Source organism: Ipomoea triloba, chromosome 1 (assembly GCF_003576645.1).
Source record: "Ipomoea triloba cultivar NCNSP0323 chromosome 1, ASM357664v1".
NCBI lineage: Eukaryota > Viridiplantae > Streptophyta > Magnoliopsida > Solanales > Convolvulaceae > Ipomoea > Ipomoea triloba.
In genome coordinates, this window is record NC_044916.1 from 24,584,403 (window position 1) to 24,600,561 (window position 16,159).

Below are 16,159 nucleotides of genomic sequence, written 5' to 3' on the forward strand. Positions count from 1 at the left end.
GGCTAACCCTCTCATCCGACACACTATCCATAGTGCCTCCTATACCCATCTAGGTCCTCATGTGGCTGGTCCAACTCTTTCAGTCATGTCATTTTTTGTCCCCTCGGCTGTTTGTGTCGCTTTATATTGTATTTTAGTTTTAGTAGTGTTTTTGTTTATAAATATAATTGCATATTAAAATTTTAAATACTAACATTAGAATTTTAACAAAATAATAATAATTACCAAAATATTAAAAATATAATTGTAGAATCGTGACGAAATGTGATTTTAACGAGATAATATTTGTTATCATTATGGCAACGAATTTGTGAACGGGAGATTTTTGTTGTCCAAAGTGTAACAGAATTTTGTGACGGAAGATGAAATTTGTAACAAAAAATTTAGCGATGGAATCACGACGACAATTATTTCCGTCGTTATATTTCACGACGGAAATAGCCAACGGAATATGAGTTTTGTGACAAAATATTTTTTCAAGTGATGACGATGGAAGTAAACATTTCTGTCACCCGACGGATTGATATCCGTCGCCTACATTACGACGGAAAATTTTGTCGCCTTTTCTGTCACCATTGCTCGTGACGGATTATTTCTGTTGCGAAATGAAATACGACAAGCCAGGAGACTATCGAATGAATTCCATCGTGAAAACATAAAATTTCGTCACAAAACGCGATTTGCGACGAAATTTTACATTTTCGCGATAGAATATTTCCGTTGCGAACAGCATTTTTTTTTTTTTTCCTTGTAGTGCTATACTCTGAACTAAAATAAGAAATAGTGGCTGCATTAAAAAAATCCAGTGATTATAATATTGTTAATTTGTGGAATGAAAAGATAGCATAGGTGAAAGTTTTTCTTTTTAATTTTGTTTTTAATGAAAATATATACCCCATGTGGCAATAGTACAGCGGATCGTCTTTTTAGCTTTCCACGCTCAATAAATACCTGCCTTCCACTTCACTGCTGTGTGCAGGTCAAGTTTAAGTAAGAGTTTCATTTTGTCTCTTCTCTTTGTATTCAAAACACATCCCCCCAAAACAAACAAAAAAAGAAGAAGACTTACATATATAACACTCTCTGATCTTATTTAGTTTTTCATTTCTGATTAAAATTTTCAGTTAAAAAAATAGTTACGTGCTAATTAAAATTAGCGTTACAATATTCGTACGCACAGTACGAGGATAATGATGTCGTGTTGTTTCTGCAAACAAACGCAGCCCATGGTGAGTTGCCACGGCGGGCTGAATATTAGCAGCCGGCGGCGGAAAGACAAGGTGGTGATCGTGATGGGCGCCACCGGGACGGGGAAGTCCCGGTTGGCCATCGACCTCGCCACCCGTTTCGTGGCGGAAGTGGTGAATTCAGACAAAATGCAAGTGTACAAAGGCCTCGACATAGTAACCAATAAGGTGAAGGAGGAGGAGTGCCAAGGCGTGCCCCACCACTTGCTGGGCGTGGTGGACCCGAATGCGGATTTCACGGCGGCGGATTTTTGCCGGCAGGCGCTGCAGGCGGTGGACGCCATCACCCGGAAGAACCGCCTCGCGATCATCGCGGGTGGGTCCAATTCCTACATCAAAGCTCTAGTGAAAGACCACGTGGAGTTCCGGGCCAAGTACGAGTGCTTATTCCTGTGGATCGACGTGGAAATGCGGGTCCTGTACGAGTTCGTGTCGGAGCGCGTGGAGAAGATGGTGGAGGAAGGGTTAATAGAGGAAGCCCGGGAGTTCTTCGACCCTGCGGGGGACTATACTCGTGGGATCAAACGTGCAATCGGGGTCCCAGAAATGGACCAATACTTCAGAATCATGGGTGGCGGCGATGAAAAGATGAGGCAAGAGGTTTTGGAAACGGGCATTGAGAACATAAAAGCCAACACTTGCAAATTGGCTAGTTGCCAGCTGCAAAATATTCTGAGACTCCAATCCCAATTGGAGGGTTGGAATATTGTCCACCGCCTTGACGCAACGGAAGCGTTCCAAAAACGTGGCGGTTCGGGTGCCGAAGCTTACGAGGCTTGGGAGAGGCTGGTGGCCGCCCCGAGCACTATGATCGTCCATGACTTCATTTGCCAAGGGCCCACCACCACTTTCCTTGCTCCTCCCACTTCTCCAAATTCCGTCCTCACCGCCTCTTCCGTTCTCGGAACCGCCGCCGCCGTCGCCACCGCCACCCGTTAATCAATTCAACAACACCTTCACTATATATATATATATATATAAGATGATATTCCAATGAAAATCCGTGAGAACTTATATATATATATATATAGTAAGCATGGTGGGTCCAATAATTTTGAATAGTAATTAAGCTTGTATACGTTTGGGCTTTTAAGAGAGTTTGAAGGTGGGAGGGAATTGAACTTTTTGGTGTGACTTGGATGCATAAGATTTAGCCACATGTAAGAACGAGTGTATTACTTTTTTTTTTTTTTTTTTTTTTTTTTTTTTTTTTTTTTATTTGGTTTTTTTTTTTTTTTTTTTTTTTTTTTTTTTTTTTTTTTTTTTTCGATTTCTCGTGTAATAAAAAACGGCGGCAGTACGTGCAGTCGGAACCACTTTCCAAGTCCATGCATTTCATCTCTGATATGTTTTTTCTTTTGAAAAGTATTTAGTGCGCTATCATTTTCACTCTTTAACTTTTGTTCCCCTCTTATAAGTCTTTGATATTGACATTTTTGGGACTTAATTATCTTTATTACCGCATCATGGAGTAAAAGTGAATAAAATTTGAGAGTAGTATAAATCTTTTGCTATTGAGGTAATCATGTGATGATGAATAAAAGTATTTTCATTTGAACTATGTTTCACTAAAACAAATAGTAGAAAACGGGAGCTATATAGTATATATACTCAATAAATCAAATAAAAACTCGATTGTAATATGAAAGTTCAATTTTTAATATTATCAAATACATTTTATGATATATACAAATACATTTTTATAATTTGTAACTTTACAAGTGTACATTAAAAGTTTACAAGTGTATTTAATTTAATGATATGTAAAGTCTGCTCATGGTATTGCATTGGTAAATATTAAAGAATGCATGCATTTGATAGTGTTGCACTCCAAATTTATCAAACTAAATTTCAATTGTTTAAAAATATAAACTGATTATATATATATATATATATATATATATATATAAAGAATAGACATCAATTTTGCCATAGAACATAATACAAAAAAATGTAATTAAGCTATTCAACTAAAAAAATTGCAATTGAACCTTTAAACATTTTAAAATCATACAATCCACCCCAAGTAACATGAATTAGCATGTTGCCGGGTATTTTTTTTTTAAATTAAAAGAACAAAACAAGGTCTTAGACCAACAATCTTGATGGAAGACCACCAAATCCATGAAGCTAGGACTATCTCGTCTCCATGAATTTGAAGACCTTCCGTCTTCAAATTCATGGAGTAACTTCAAAGACGAAGGAAGGGACGAAGGCAACCATGGTGGTTGCCTTCATCCTTCAAACCTTAAAAAAATGAAGTGACGAAGGCAACTATTATCGATGCCTTCATCCTCTCCATTTCCAAATCCATATAGACAAAAGCTTCATCTCCAAGGATCTAGAGACACGATTTCTTTTCCTTTAAGGGTTCAAGGATGAAAGCAGTCATCATGGCTACCTTCATCCTTTCAACCTCCTTGGTCTCTCGAGATTAATGGAGATGGTCTTGTCTCCATAGATCTCTGGAGATCCTTCATTTCTAGAGACCTTGTTTTTTTTTTTTTTTTTAAATATATTTTTAAATTTTACTAGTGACAAACTACTACTTTAGGTTACTTGGTTGCGTGGATTGCATATATGGTTTTAAAATGTCAAATGCTACGTCTAATTGTTTTTTTTTTTTTAGTTGAATGGTGAAATTGTATGTTTACGTCTTGTTCAATGACTAATTATTTGAGCTTTATTCCTAGGAATAAATTAGTTGTCTATAAACCTTCAATTATACTATACCTTTAGTCATGAGTATCATCAAAGGGATTTACAGTACATGTACGGACACCATTGAGATGACAAATGGTAAGGGGCTATAACGTATTTGAGCCTATGAATATGCTTTAATTTTGAGATATATATAAAACAAGGCATTAGTATCTTCCATTGGAGTGTCACTATACTTTTAAAATAAATAAATAAAGAGATATTTTAAATAAATCATTTATTTTCTTTCATTTTTTTTTAACTATTTAATACATATGACCAAAATACTCTTAGACTTTTACTTATTAGAAAGTAAGAACCAAATTAAAACTTTCGTACATGGGGTGAGGGCAGGGGTGGGAGAATCAATGGTTGATGTGGTTGGAAAGGGAGGCCTTGGCAAAAGGGAAACTATATACTAAAGTGAAAGGTGCAATATAATTGTTCTTAAGGTACACAATTATTCTGATTAATGAGTGTGTAAGATGTGTAGGCTTTGGAATCTAAGGAAAGGCACCCACATTTGTATAATATATTGTGTAGGGCCAAACCAAGATAACCTTGTCGTGTGATCAACTCCTTACCATTAAATCAAGTAATTAAAAATCATTACTCTCGAAAGGATAGTTGAGCAAGTCGAGTATAATTCTTGTATGTGAAGGTCAAGTTCATTTCTTGCCAACATTCTCTTAGTTGAACCTGTCGCATACATGATTTTTTAGTGCAATTTACCTCTCCTCTGTAATTTATACAGTTTACCCAAAGTATACCATTAAATACTAAATGCGAGTTTATCTTTTCACCCAAAAATAAATATCTTTATTGTAATTTAAAGAAAAAGAGTAATTACGTAAAATATGCCCAAAACCTATTAATAAAATTAGTGCTGGTGATGCATAACTCAATTTACTAAAATTAAATTCCATTTTTTGGGTGCGCGTATATATATATATATATATATATATATATATATATATATATATATATATATTTATTTATTTATTAGTCCTGGTGATGCATAACTCAATTTACTAAAATTAAATTCCATTTTTCGTGTGCGCACGTGTATATCTGTGTCTGTGTGTAACGGGAATTTTTTTTTTTATTTTAGAATATAAACCCAAGACAAGAAGAGAAGAAGGAGAAATTCGAGTCATGTAAACACACACTTTTCTTAGAAACTAATTCGCTACTTCTCGAGAATGCTAGGAGCGTTGTAGCGTCAGTCTTTCAGGATAAAACGGACAACAACTTTAAGTTTGAACACTCAAACTACAATACTCGGTGAACAAGAACAAAGATCGAGCAATTCGACTATTTTATAGAACTGTTGGCAAATTTTTTGTAGGAAACGATTTTGAGAGAGCAAGAGAGAAAAACTAACCAAAGTTTTGAGTGTTCAAAATCAGCATATAAACAATTATGCCCAACACCTTGTTTTTATAAGAGAAGAAGGATTTAATAGCATTAACAATGACATTAACAATGAAATAAAGTCACATATGTAAACCCAATAACCTACAACTTTAAGCTGGAGTTTAATTTTCAAAATTAAATTGGAATTAATTTAGAATTAATTCCTACGAATCATGATGAATACTACCATAACGATACTCATAATAGTACTTCGAGCAGTACCCACGAACAGTTGCCTGAAGGTTACGAATGGTCAACTATTTGGTCAAATATTACCATAACTAAGCCCGCAAGGCCATCTATTTCTCGGAAGAAATTTGTACCTGTAGGTGCCAACGTACACAACAAGAGAGAGCCTCTATGTTATACAATTCAACTACTTTTTAAAAGGCTCTTGTATATATTAGGATTGTTAACGAACTGAACATAAACGAACATAGGTTGTTCATGTTCGTTTGTTAAGGTTTTTGGAGTTTTTGTGTTCGTGTTCATGTTCGTTTCTTAAGCATTAATTAGTGTTTGTTAATGTTCGCAAACACATTCACGAACGTTTTCCTTAACATTAACGAACATGTTCATTAACAAACACGTTCACGAACATGTTCGTTAACATTAACGAACACGTTCACGAATATGTTTGTTAACAAGCATGTTCACAAACATGTTCATTAATGTTTGCTGATGAGTAAAATGGTGATAGAGAAAAGAGGGTAAAAATGCCATTCCATTGAGGATTGAGACTATGGCACGTACTTGTATGAATTGTAAGATTCTAGACACTAATGTACTGGAATTCAGAAGGATCTAAGCAAATTATGACTGAATATGAAAAATAAAAGGAATTCAAATTAAAGAAGGAAATAACTATATGATAAAAGAATGGGTTCAGATTAGGGTATTACTATCCTGATGCACTAACAATCTCAGAATTAGGGAAAACAATTAACCAAGGGATTATTGGCAATGCACTAAAGAATTCAGGTTCAAGCTACTTTCGTAATCAATAAACAAGAATTATGATAAGATTGCCCCACTTTCGTGATGCATCAATCATATCCTTAAAACACAAAATCATTATAAGCCCCCAAATTACCCCTATTCCCATAGTAGGAAAATTAGGTTGATATTGGTTAGGCCAGAGTCTTTCACCCAACTTTCGTTGTGATGAAATCCTCTCCAAAACAAATCAATAAAAGCTGCGCATCAATTATCAATAAGAGGAATTTATAATCCAATTCAAACATAAAAACCCTAGGTTAATAAATTGTCCCCTTTATGCAATAACCATAAACCTAACATCAAAAATAGCAATAGAACCCTAATCCAAATCCCAAAAGCTAACTACTCAAGCATAATAAAAGTAAACAAAGCAAAACAATAATAAATCATCATAAATATTGCAAGAAATCTGAAAAGAAAGTAAATAAAGGGAAAAGGAGAACTTTACTAATAGTGAAGAACAAATCCAACTCCAATCTAAGATTCCAAGCTTGAAATTAAATAATCTAATGTAAAACTAATCTAAACTATGCTAGGGAAATCTTAAGAAAAGAGGAGAAATAATCTAAAACTAACTAGGGTTGGGAACCACTTAAAATTGCAGAAATTCGCAGAATAAATTGCATACAGATGGGCCTCACGGTCGTGAGGCAGCTTCCAATTTTGATTCCTGTTTCCTTTTCCTTCCTTAGGTAATTTCCTTTGCTTCCAAAATTGATCCAAAACATTCCAAAATCCTTCCTTTGCTATTTGTTTTAGGCAGTTACACCTGTAGACACCAAATACATAAAAGAGTATCAATTTCCTATTAAGAATTAGACAATTAGTATAAAAAACGACTAAAATAGGGAGTGAATAATGGTTCAGAACCGAAGAAATCATTTGCGAACGTGTTCGTTTATGTTCATAAACACATTCATGAATGCTTAATAACCAAACATATGCATATGTCCGTTATCAAAATTCGTTTGTGAACAAGAAATAATTTATGTTCACAAACTATAACCAAATAAGTAACACAACTACAAAACTAATACAAATAATTGAATAAGTCTAATCGTAGAATCTAATACCAAAATGAAAATACATGTCTCAAATAAAGAAAAAAAACACACACACACAAATAGTTTATTCACATTACAAGCCAAACACATCAAACTTAAAACACCCAAATAGTTTCTTCACATTACACCTATCGTCATATTGTATTTAGGAAGGGGATACACGCATGCTTGTATTAGAGTGTTTGGTAGTACCTTATAAAGTTGTCTTACCGTGGGCTCTTTTACTAAAAAAATGCTTCAGATGATGCACGTTCCAATTGCGACTAATTAGGTTCCCCTGCATTGTCTCTAGTTTATACATGCAATCGCGCACGTTTCCGCCCACCCGGTATGTCTGATAGGTACCAAAGATAGCTATGTTTTGTGGGGTAATTAAGAGGTATAATATGCTATAAATGAAGTCCTTTAGGCCTACAACATATTAGAATAGCTCAATTTAATCAAATATAGGTATAAGGACTAATTGGGGTCGCGTTTGTCAAAAATAGCACAAGCTATAATTTTGAAGGACATTCCGGCGACAGTTTAGTAAAACGAGCATAACCGGAGCTAGAAGTGTTCAAATGAGGTGATTCATGTTTCTATGAAACCAAAACTTCAAGAGATACAACATCAATGAAGACAACAAAGGCTGAATTTGTAACCCCTCGTCTATTTCGATAAGTTTGAGGTTCAGAAAATATGTCTTTAAGCTATGACATTCATAAGATAAGTGACCGATGCTTCAAAATAATTTTTTTTTAAGGAAGTATAGTTGTTATTAAGTTGCGATCGTTCGTGCCGGTCACGAACCGTAAAATTTTAGGAGCTGGTATTCGGACCCGATTATCCTAGGAAATGGATTATTAGACACCATATTATTATTCTTGAACTTCCTATTCAATTAAATCAGCCCATAGCAGCGAAAATTTATTTTGATCGTACATCGCTAAAATTTCGCGGTGTACCGAACCTAGCCCAATTTTGAGGGTTAGTCTGGAATAAATTTTTGGTNCAGGCTAACGACGCCGTAACTGGTACATTTCCCATAAACTCAGTACCTGGAATAGTGTTATTTGATACAGGAGCTACCAATTCATTTATATCATCTGCATTTGCTGATAGACTGAAATTAAGGCCTACTATTGAGCTAGATCTAAATGTCAAAACTGCTTCGGGAATAGTAGTAGCCTGTAGAAATGGTTATGATAACATTGCGATAGAAATAGCTGGAACTAACTGTCCCGGAAATCTCGTTCGTTTTGAACTTGAGGGCATTGATGTAGTACTCGGAATGGATTGGTTGGATAAGTATAAAGCTCGGATAGTGTGTGATGAGCAGAAGATTGTGTTACGAGGACCAGAAGGGGGAATATCCTACCGAGGGATTGACAAGCAACACGAATCCAGGTTGTTGACAGCGCAGAAACTGAAGCAGTATATGCACCAGGGATGTGAAGTATACCTCTGTTTAGTGCAAGGTTCCGAACCAGAAGAACTCGAAATCGATCGAATCCCAGTTGTACGCGAATTTCCTGACGTGTTCCCCGACGATCTCACAGAAATGCCACCGGAAAGAGAGCTGGAATTCACCCTTGATCTCGTACCAGGAACCTCACCTATCTCGAAAGCGCCTTATCGAATGGCACCGAAAGAGATGGAGGAACTAAAGGCACAATTGGCGGAATTACTGGAGAAAGGATTTATCAGACCAAGCGTATCGCCTTGGGGTGCACCGGTACTGTTCGTTAAGAAGAAGGATGGGAGTCTTAGACTGTGCATCGATTACAGGGAACTAAACCGAGTCACAGTAAAGAACAAGTACCCGTTGCCTAGGATCGAGGATCTATTCGATCAGTTGAAAGGAGCGGGAGTGTTTTCAAAGATTGACTTACGGTCAGGGTATCATCAAGTGCGAGTCGCGAAGGGGGATGTGCCTAAGACAGCATTTCGGACGAGATATGGGCACTATAAATTCACGGTTATGCCATTCGGAGTGACTAACGCCCCAGGAACCTTTATGGACCTGATGAACCGAATTTTCCTTCCCTATTTGGATAAATTCGTCGTCGCCTTCATAGATGACATCTTGGTCTACTCTGAGACACCGGAGGATCACAAGGGACATCTTCGGACAGTGTTACAAACACTAAGGGAAAAGAAACTTTTTGCGAAATTGTCAAAGTGTGAATTTTGGAAAAGAGAAGTTGCTTTTCTTGGACACGTAATCACCCAAGAAGGGATAGCAGTGGACCCAGCTAAGATACAAGCTGTACTTGAATGGGAAGCACCCAAATCAGTTATGGAAGTCCGTAGTTTCTTAGGTTTGGCGGGTTGTTACCGAAGATTTGTTAAGGACTTCTCAAGGATAGCAAAGCCGTTGACAAACCTGCTCAAGAAAACGACCAAGTATAGTTGGAGTGAAGAATGTGAGCGGGCATTCCAAGAACTTAAGACGAGATTGACGACTGCTCCAATATTAACCCTACCTGTTGGAGCGGAAGGTTACGAGTTGTACACGGATGCATCTCACAAGGGACTAGGATGTGTTTTGATGCAAAATGGAAGGGTAATAGCATATGCTTCTCGCCAATTAAAAACTCATGAAGCTAACTACCCGACGCATGACTTAGAACTGGCAGCCGTGGTATTTGCTCTCAAGATTTGGCGACACTACCTCTATGGAATCTCATGCAAGATTTATACGGACCACAAGAGTTTAAAGTACATCTTTACTCAGCGAGACCTTAATCTAAGGCAAAGGAGATGGTTGGAATTGATCAAAGATTATGACTTGGAAATCCAATACCAGGAGGGCAAAGCAAACAAGGTAGCTGATGCCTTGAGTCGAAAATCAAACCATGCTCTTTAGGTATTACCCGAACAATTATGCGAGGATTTTCAGAGACTCAATTTGGAGATACAGATGTGTGGTCAGGTGGAACAGGAAATAAAATTTTATTACATGTCGGTGACTCCAACCCTATTCCAGGAAGTCAAACAAGCACAAGAAGAGGACAATTGGGTAGGGAGCATCAGGGAGAAGATGATTGATGGAAAACATGGTCCATTTGAATTACACCCAGATGGGAGTGTAAGATTCCAAGGTAGGTGGATAATACCAAAAGGTGTAAGGAGATAATGGAACAATTAATGAAGGAAGGTCATTATACACCCTATTCAGTTCATCCTGGTGGGGATAAACTGTATAAGGACTTAAAACAAAATTTCTGGTGGTCGGGCATGAAGAAGGATGTAGCTGAATTTGTGGCTAAATGCTTGAACTGTCAAAAGGTCAAGGCAGAAAGAAGTAAACCAAAGGGATTATTGCAGCCATTAGAAATTCCGCAGTGGAAATGGGACTCAATCTCGATGGATTTCGTGGGGGGATTGCCTAGAACCAAGTCTGGAAACGATCAGGTGTGGGTTATTGTCGATCGACTAACTAAGACAGCGAGGTTCATTCCAATGAACAAGACATGGTCCATGGAAAGGTTGGCAAGAGCCTATATTAAACACGTGGTTAAATATCACGGAGTAGCGCAAGATATCGTTTCAGACCGAGATTCACGATTTCTATCACGTTTCTAGGAAGCGTTGTAGATGATGATGGGCACTCAGCTCAAATTAAGTACAGCTTTGCACCCTGCCACTGATGGCCAAACGGAGCGAACGATACAGACATTGGAAGATATGCTCAGAGGTTGTGTGCTTGATTTCCAAGGTTCATGGGATGAGCAGTTGGATTTAATCGAATTTTCCTATAACAACAGCTAGCATGCAAGTATAGGAATGGCTCCTTATGAAGCGCTGTATGGGCGAAAATGTCGAAGTCCTCTATGTTGGAATCACAAGAGCGACGTTGTTATACTTGGACCTCAGTACCTACAAGAGACTACAGAGGCAATCAAGGTGATTCGAGAAAGGATGAAAATTGCACAGGATCGTCAAAAGTCCTATGCCGATTTGAAATGACAATTCACCGAACATCAAGTTGGAGAGAAGGTGCTATTGAAAATCTCACCAACTAAAGGAGTCAAAAGATTTGGAAAGAAAGGAAAGTTGAGTCCTCGCTATATAGGACCCTATGAAATCTTGGAAAGGATAGGAAATTTAGCCTACCGACTGGCCCTACCAATTGAGCTTGACCGGGTGCATAATGTATTTCATGTTTCTCAACTTAAGCGGTATGTGCCTGATGCATCCCATGTATTGGAACCNGCATGAAAATTATTTTGAGTGGCAAGTTATGACTTCATTCTTATTTGAGAAAAGCTTTATATGATTTAACGTTTATACGCTATTATACTATCTATAAATCGTTTCGTTACAGGCAGATTTTCAAATCATGGTAAGACTTTATAAAGCTTTTAGATTGTCTATGTTTTCAAACCTTTGTCTACTTTTAAGTGACAAATGGATTTCCTTACTTAGCCGTCGTGCTAACTACACTTCGTTGTGTTCTTAACAGATGTCTAGGGTAGGCTCATGTAGCCCACCTGACTCGGATCCTTCCGAGTTGGAGTTCCCTATCTACGATCATGATGATTATGTACAGTACTTAGTTGATGTCGACCCGTATGCTCCTGGATTCGCTCCTGACTCTCCAGCTCCGGCTTATGTTCCTGCTATTCCTTCCCCACCGTACAGTCCTCCTCCGACTTACCCAACTACACCCTCTCGTATCCCGGTTCGCAGTAGCCAGCCAAATTTTCTGGATGGGGCCAGGTCTAGGTTTGGGTCTTTTCCGGTAGAGGTGTTGGAAGGGAGTGATCCCTTAGAATTTGTTGTCTTTTATCCCTGTCCATGGAATCTCGCTCCTTCGGAACATTGGGATGAGTGGTCCATGATGTACACTCCTAGTTACTTCCTGGATCATCTCACCTGGGTTGCGGGCAACTGGCATCTTGTATGGGGGACGTACTCCGAACCGGAGTACCGCCCCTTAGAAGAGGATGACTGATTAGAAAGGTTATGGGAGGAACCCTTTTTTTGTGTACATGTATCTTTTGTAGCCATGATGAACTTAGCTGGCTAGCAAGTTGTAATTAAACTCTTGTATATATTCTGGTAGTTAGTGTAGCTACACCTTTTGCTCACCTATATATATATGTATGAAGATATGTTGGGTAATGATGATGATGATGTGAAATAGTTTTCTTGTTAGCCTGTGCACCTAGAGTGAACTCTGTCTGGTCTTGGCTGGGTTTAGTCTAGGTGTGGCGGTAACTACTCCGGATGTACGGTATAGCCGAGCCGGGGTGTTACAGAATTTGGGTCCACGCATGCGTCCACGCGTGCGTCCACGCCTGGACATGGCGTGGAATAATTCCAGTAGCCTCCCACGCGTGTGTCCACGCGTGGACAGCTGCGTGGATCAGCTCTAGGCACGAAGCTTAGGGATATTGAAGCTTGAAGATTTTGGATTACTAGCTTTAGATTTGGTATCTCCTAAACTTGATTTACATTTGTCTTTAGATTTCAAATTGCAAGCTCTCTTTTGATCTTCAATTGAATGTTAGATCTCTTTTCTTTTCAATTATCTAATATGCTTAGCTATATTAGATTTGGAGATTGGATGTTCCAATCTAGTAATCATGTTTGATTTGATTCAATTCTTTCATTGATTTGAGCAATGTTGATCTAGGGTTCATATATCTTGTGTGGTTGATGATTGACTAGATTGGTGACTATTTGTGGTCACAATAGGTAGCCAAGTTAGGGGAAGTATAGATTGCGCGATAGCGGGTCTATATGAGTTCTAATTGGCCACATCCTTGCCCTTGGTCCAGAAGGACGATGCCCGGGAGGAGTTGTAGACCAAGTGTTTGTAGAAATGCCCCATCTAAATGAGGAATCAGGAGTCCGGTGTGTGACGTCACTTGGTGATGGTGCCGTGAGCTCCCTTGATTGAAACATTGTCACATTGCCTAGAACCCCCGTAGTAGTATCAAACATGAGAACTAGATAGGACATCCATCTCCTTTCTTTCTTTAATTGTTTTCCCTTGCTTTACTTTTGCTTCCAAATTACTTCTCCATGATTTCTTTTGTTTTAAGTGATTCTTGTAACTCTTGCCTCTTAACATCCTAAATGTCAACACTTAATTCGATTCCAATTTGTCATCCTTGAGAACACGACACTCGTGGAACTTTTTCTCCGTTTTCCCCTCTTATCATTTCATTCCACTACCACTAAAACTACTCTTTCAAAAATGGCGTCGTTGCCGACGATGGCGAACGATATTTGAATTGTATTTTGACATTTAGGAAGTTAATTGTTAAGAATTATTGAATTGGTTTCTTTTTGCTTATTTTCTTTTCTTATTGTTGTTACTTGATTGAAGAAATGAGCGCAGTTGTCTTTGTAAATCTTGAGGCTCACTTGCAACTACATTTAGTTGCAAATTATTGTTGTTGGCTAAGCTTTGTGCAAAAAATTTTTGTTGAAAATCATTTGGAAGCTTGGCAATGAGTGCTTATATGTATCCACATGGTTATCCACACCATGGAGGACCATCTTGGATAAATCCTCTACCCCCATCTTAGTAATATCACCCCCATTACCATCCATATCCCTATATTTACCCACAACCACCATACCACTACTCACCACTTCCACATCCTTATCCTTATCCTATCTATGAACCACACCCATATGCTACATCCTCTATGCACAATCAAAAGAGAGTTGAGAACCCAACATCCCACGATGAAGACGATTTGTTGAGCTTTAAAGCTTATTTTTGGGGAGTAGTTGGAGAGGAAGTGAATTCTTTCAAAAATGAGGTGAATAGTGTTCACAACCAACTTATTCAATTGATGAAGGAGATCGACCCAAGTTGCGAATTGGCACCGAAAGCCATCACTCCTATAAAAGATTAACCTCTACCTTGTGATAACCCTCCATCAAGCTACACCCATGATTCACATTTGTATCCCACCTCCCACCCAAATACCAATTACCCACCTCCACCACAATTTTATTAAGGAAATAAAGCTACACCCTTCTATGAAACACCACCTCACATTCCCTATTATACTACCTCCAGTCCTTGTGAAAGACCCCCTTGTGATTACCTCCAACTGGCCAAGGATGAGATTGAGATCTTAAAGGAAAATATAGAAACATTCATCAAGATGGCTAAGGAGGACACGACCAATTTAAGGGCCGAAATTAAGATTGAATTGAAGGAATATCTTGTTACCCTCCGGTTGGAAGGTCTTCCATTAGAAGAGATTGAAACAAAGATGTTATCTATGATGGAGGAGTTCATGAAGAAAAGTTCGTCACGAGTTAATTACCCACTTGTAGATGACCTCCCGATTTATGAAGCTAATCCAAGGGTTGTTGATAAGGTTGAAAAAGAAAATGATAGGGAAGAGGTGAGTTTTGAAGGAGGTGGAGTGGAATTTGACACCCCGGTGCTTGAAGAAGTTTCAACTCTTGAGTTGGAATATCAAAAGGGGAAAGAGATTGAGAGTGAAGACGATGAAGACATTGAGGTAGTGTGGGAAGATGAAGACCCAAACGGTAAAATTCTTAAACCTACTTGTGACACTACTCTTGATGATATATATGCTCAATCCTTTGAAAATAACACTTATGATGCTTGTGTGGATGACTCCCTTGTGATTTGTAATGATAATCTTGATGTGTGTGATAATACTTCTTTTTGCTCTTGGGAGGATGATTCCATGGGTCTTTGTGATTATGATTCTATTTGTGAGAGTGGGGATTATGCATTGGATATTCATGTTGATTCTCTTGATAATGCTAATTGTGATTCTTTTGAGGACTCCCTTAGTTTTGTTGGTGAATATGCTTGTTTTGACTAGAGGATGATCCCTTTGAGTTTTGTGGTAATGATTTGATGAGTGAGGAGGATAGCATGTCCTTTTACTCTTGTGAAAATGGGTTTTATGAGTGTGATAATCTTACTTTGGAGGATGAGGAGTTGATAGAGGATGAAAAGGAAAGGATTGAGCAAATTAGGGAATTGTCACTTTTGGCAACTTCATAGAGGGTGAGTTGAATAAGAATGTTTTGGTTGAGGTAAAAAGGGGAGATGAGAAAGTGTTTGTTCATTGGGGTGCTTTAAATGAAAAATTCCTTGGGGATGGAATAGAAGAGGATGAGAGGGAGGAAATGCAAACTATCCCTAAGAAATTGAGGATAGTGTGTCATGCTTATCTTGGTTTAACAATACAACTTCTTCTCCCTTTTCGTGGGTTTGAATTCAATGATGTCCTACATCTTCGGGCATACCTTGAAACAAATGTTCATGGGATGCTTGGTAAGTTCCCAAAGTCGGCATGTTTTGAAGGATACCACGTACCGCGTCTAGCCAAAGACGGGAAACGTGGTGCTCTTGGGAGGCACCCCAAGTCTATCCTTGTATATATTGTTCTTTTTCTTTTATTCCCCTATTAGTTTTTGTTTTCGTTTCTTTTGAGCTAACATTCCAGGTGATTTTGGTGCTATGCCATGAAAAATTTGAGCTAAAATTGACCAAAAGTGGAAGGAAAAAGCCGGGAGATGGAGGAAATTTTTTGCACTGCTGATCCACGTGGCCTCCCACGCGTGGAGACCACGTGGAATAATTCCAGTGCTGATCCACGTGGCCTCCCACGTGTGGAGACAACGTGGGCAAGGTCTGACATTGTGTTGTGCATTGTGCTCTTTTTCCTTCCAATTTGTAAGAGTCTCCAAGGTTTGGTCATGCCAAGAATCATCTCTTATATTTTTTTACAT

General features: G+C 38.2%; 1 protein-coding gene across 1 annotated transcript; it reads left to right on the forward strand.

Moving 5' to 3' along the window:
- The first annotated feature begins 965 nt into the window (after positions 1–965).
- LOC115996768 (adenylate isopentenyltransferase 5, chloroplastic-like) lies at positions 966–2,417 on the forward strand. Its single transcript, XM_031236171.1, has one exon. The coding sequence runs from the start codon at positions 1,191–1,193 to the stop codon at positions 2,184–2,186; it is 996 nt and encodes a 331-aa protein (XP_031092031.1). The 5' UTR covers positions 966–1,190; the 3' UTR covers positions 2,187–2,417.
- The last annotated feature ends 13,742 nt before the right edge of the window (positions 2,418–16,159 follow it).

Excerpts from the sequence above, each read along its gene's own strand:
- LOC115996768 (XM_031236171.1), top strand. The coding sequence starts at position 1,191 with ATGATGTCGTGTTGTTTCTGCAAACAAACGCAGCCCATGGTGAGTTGC.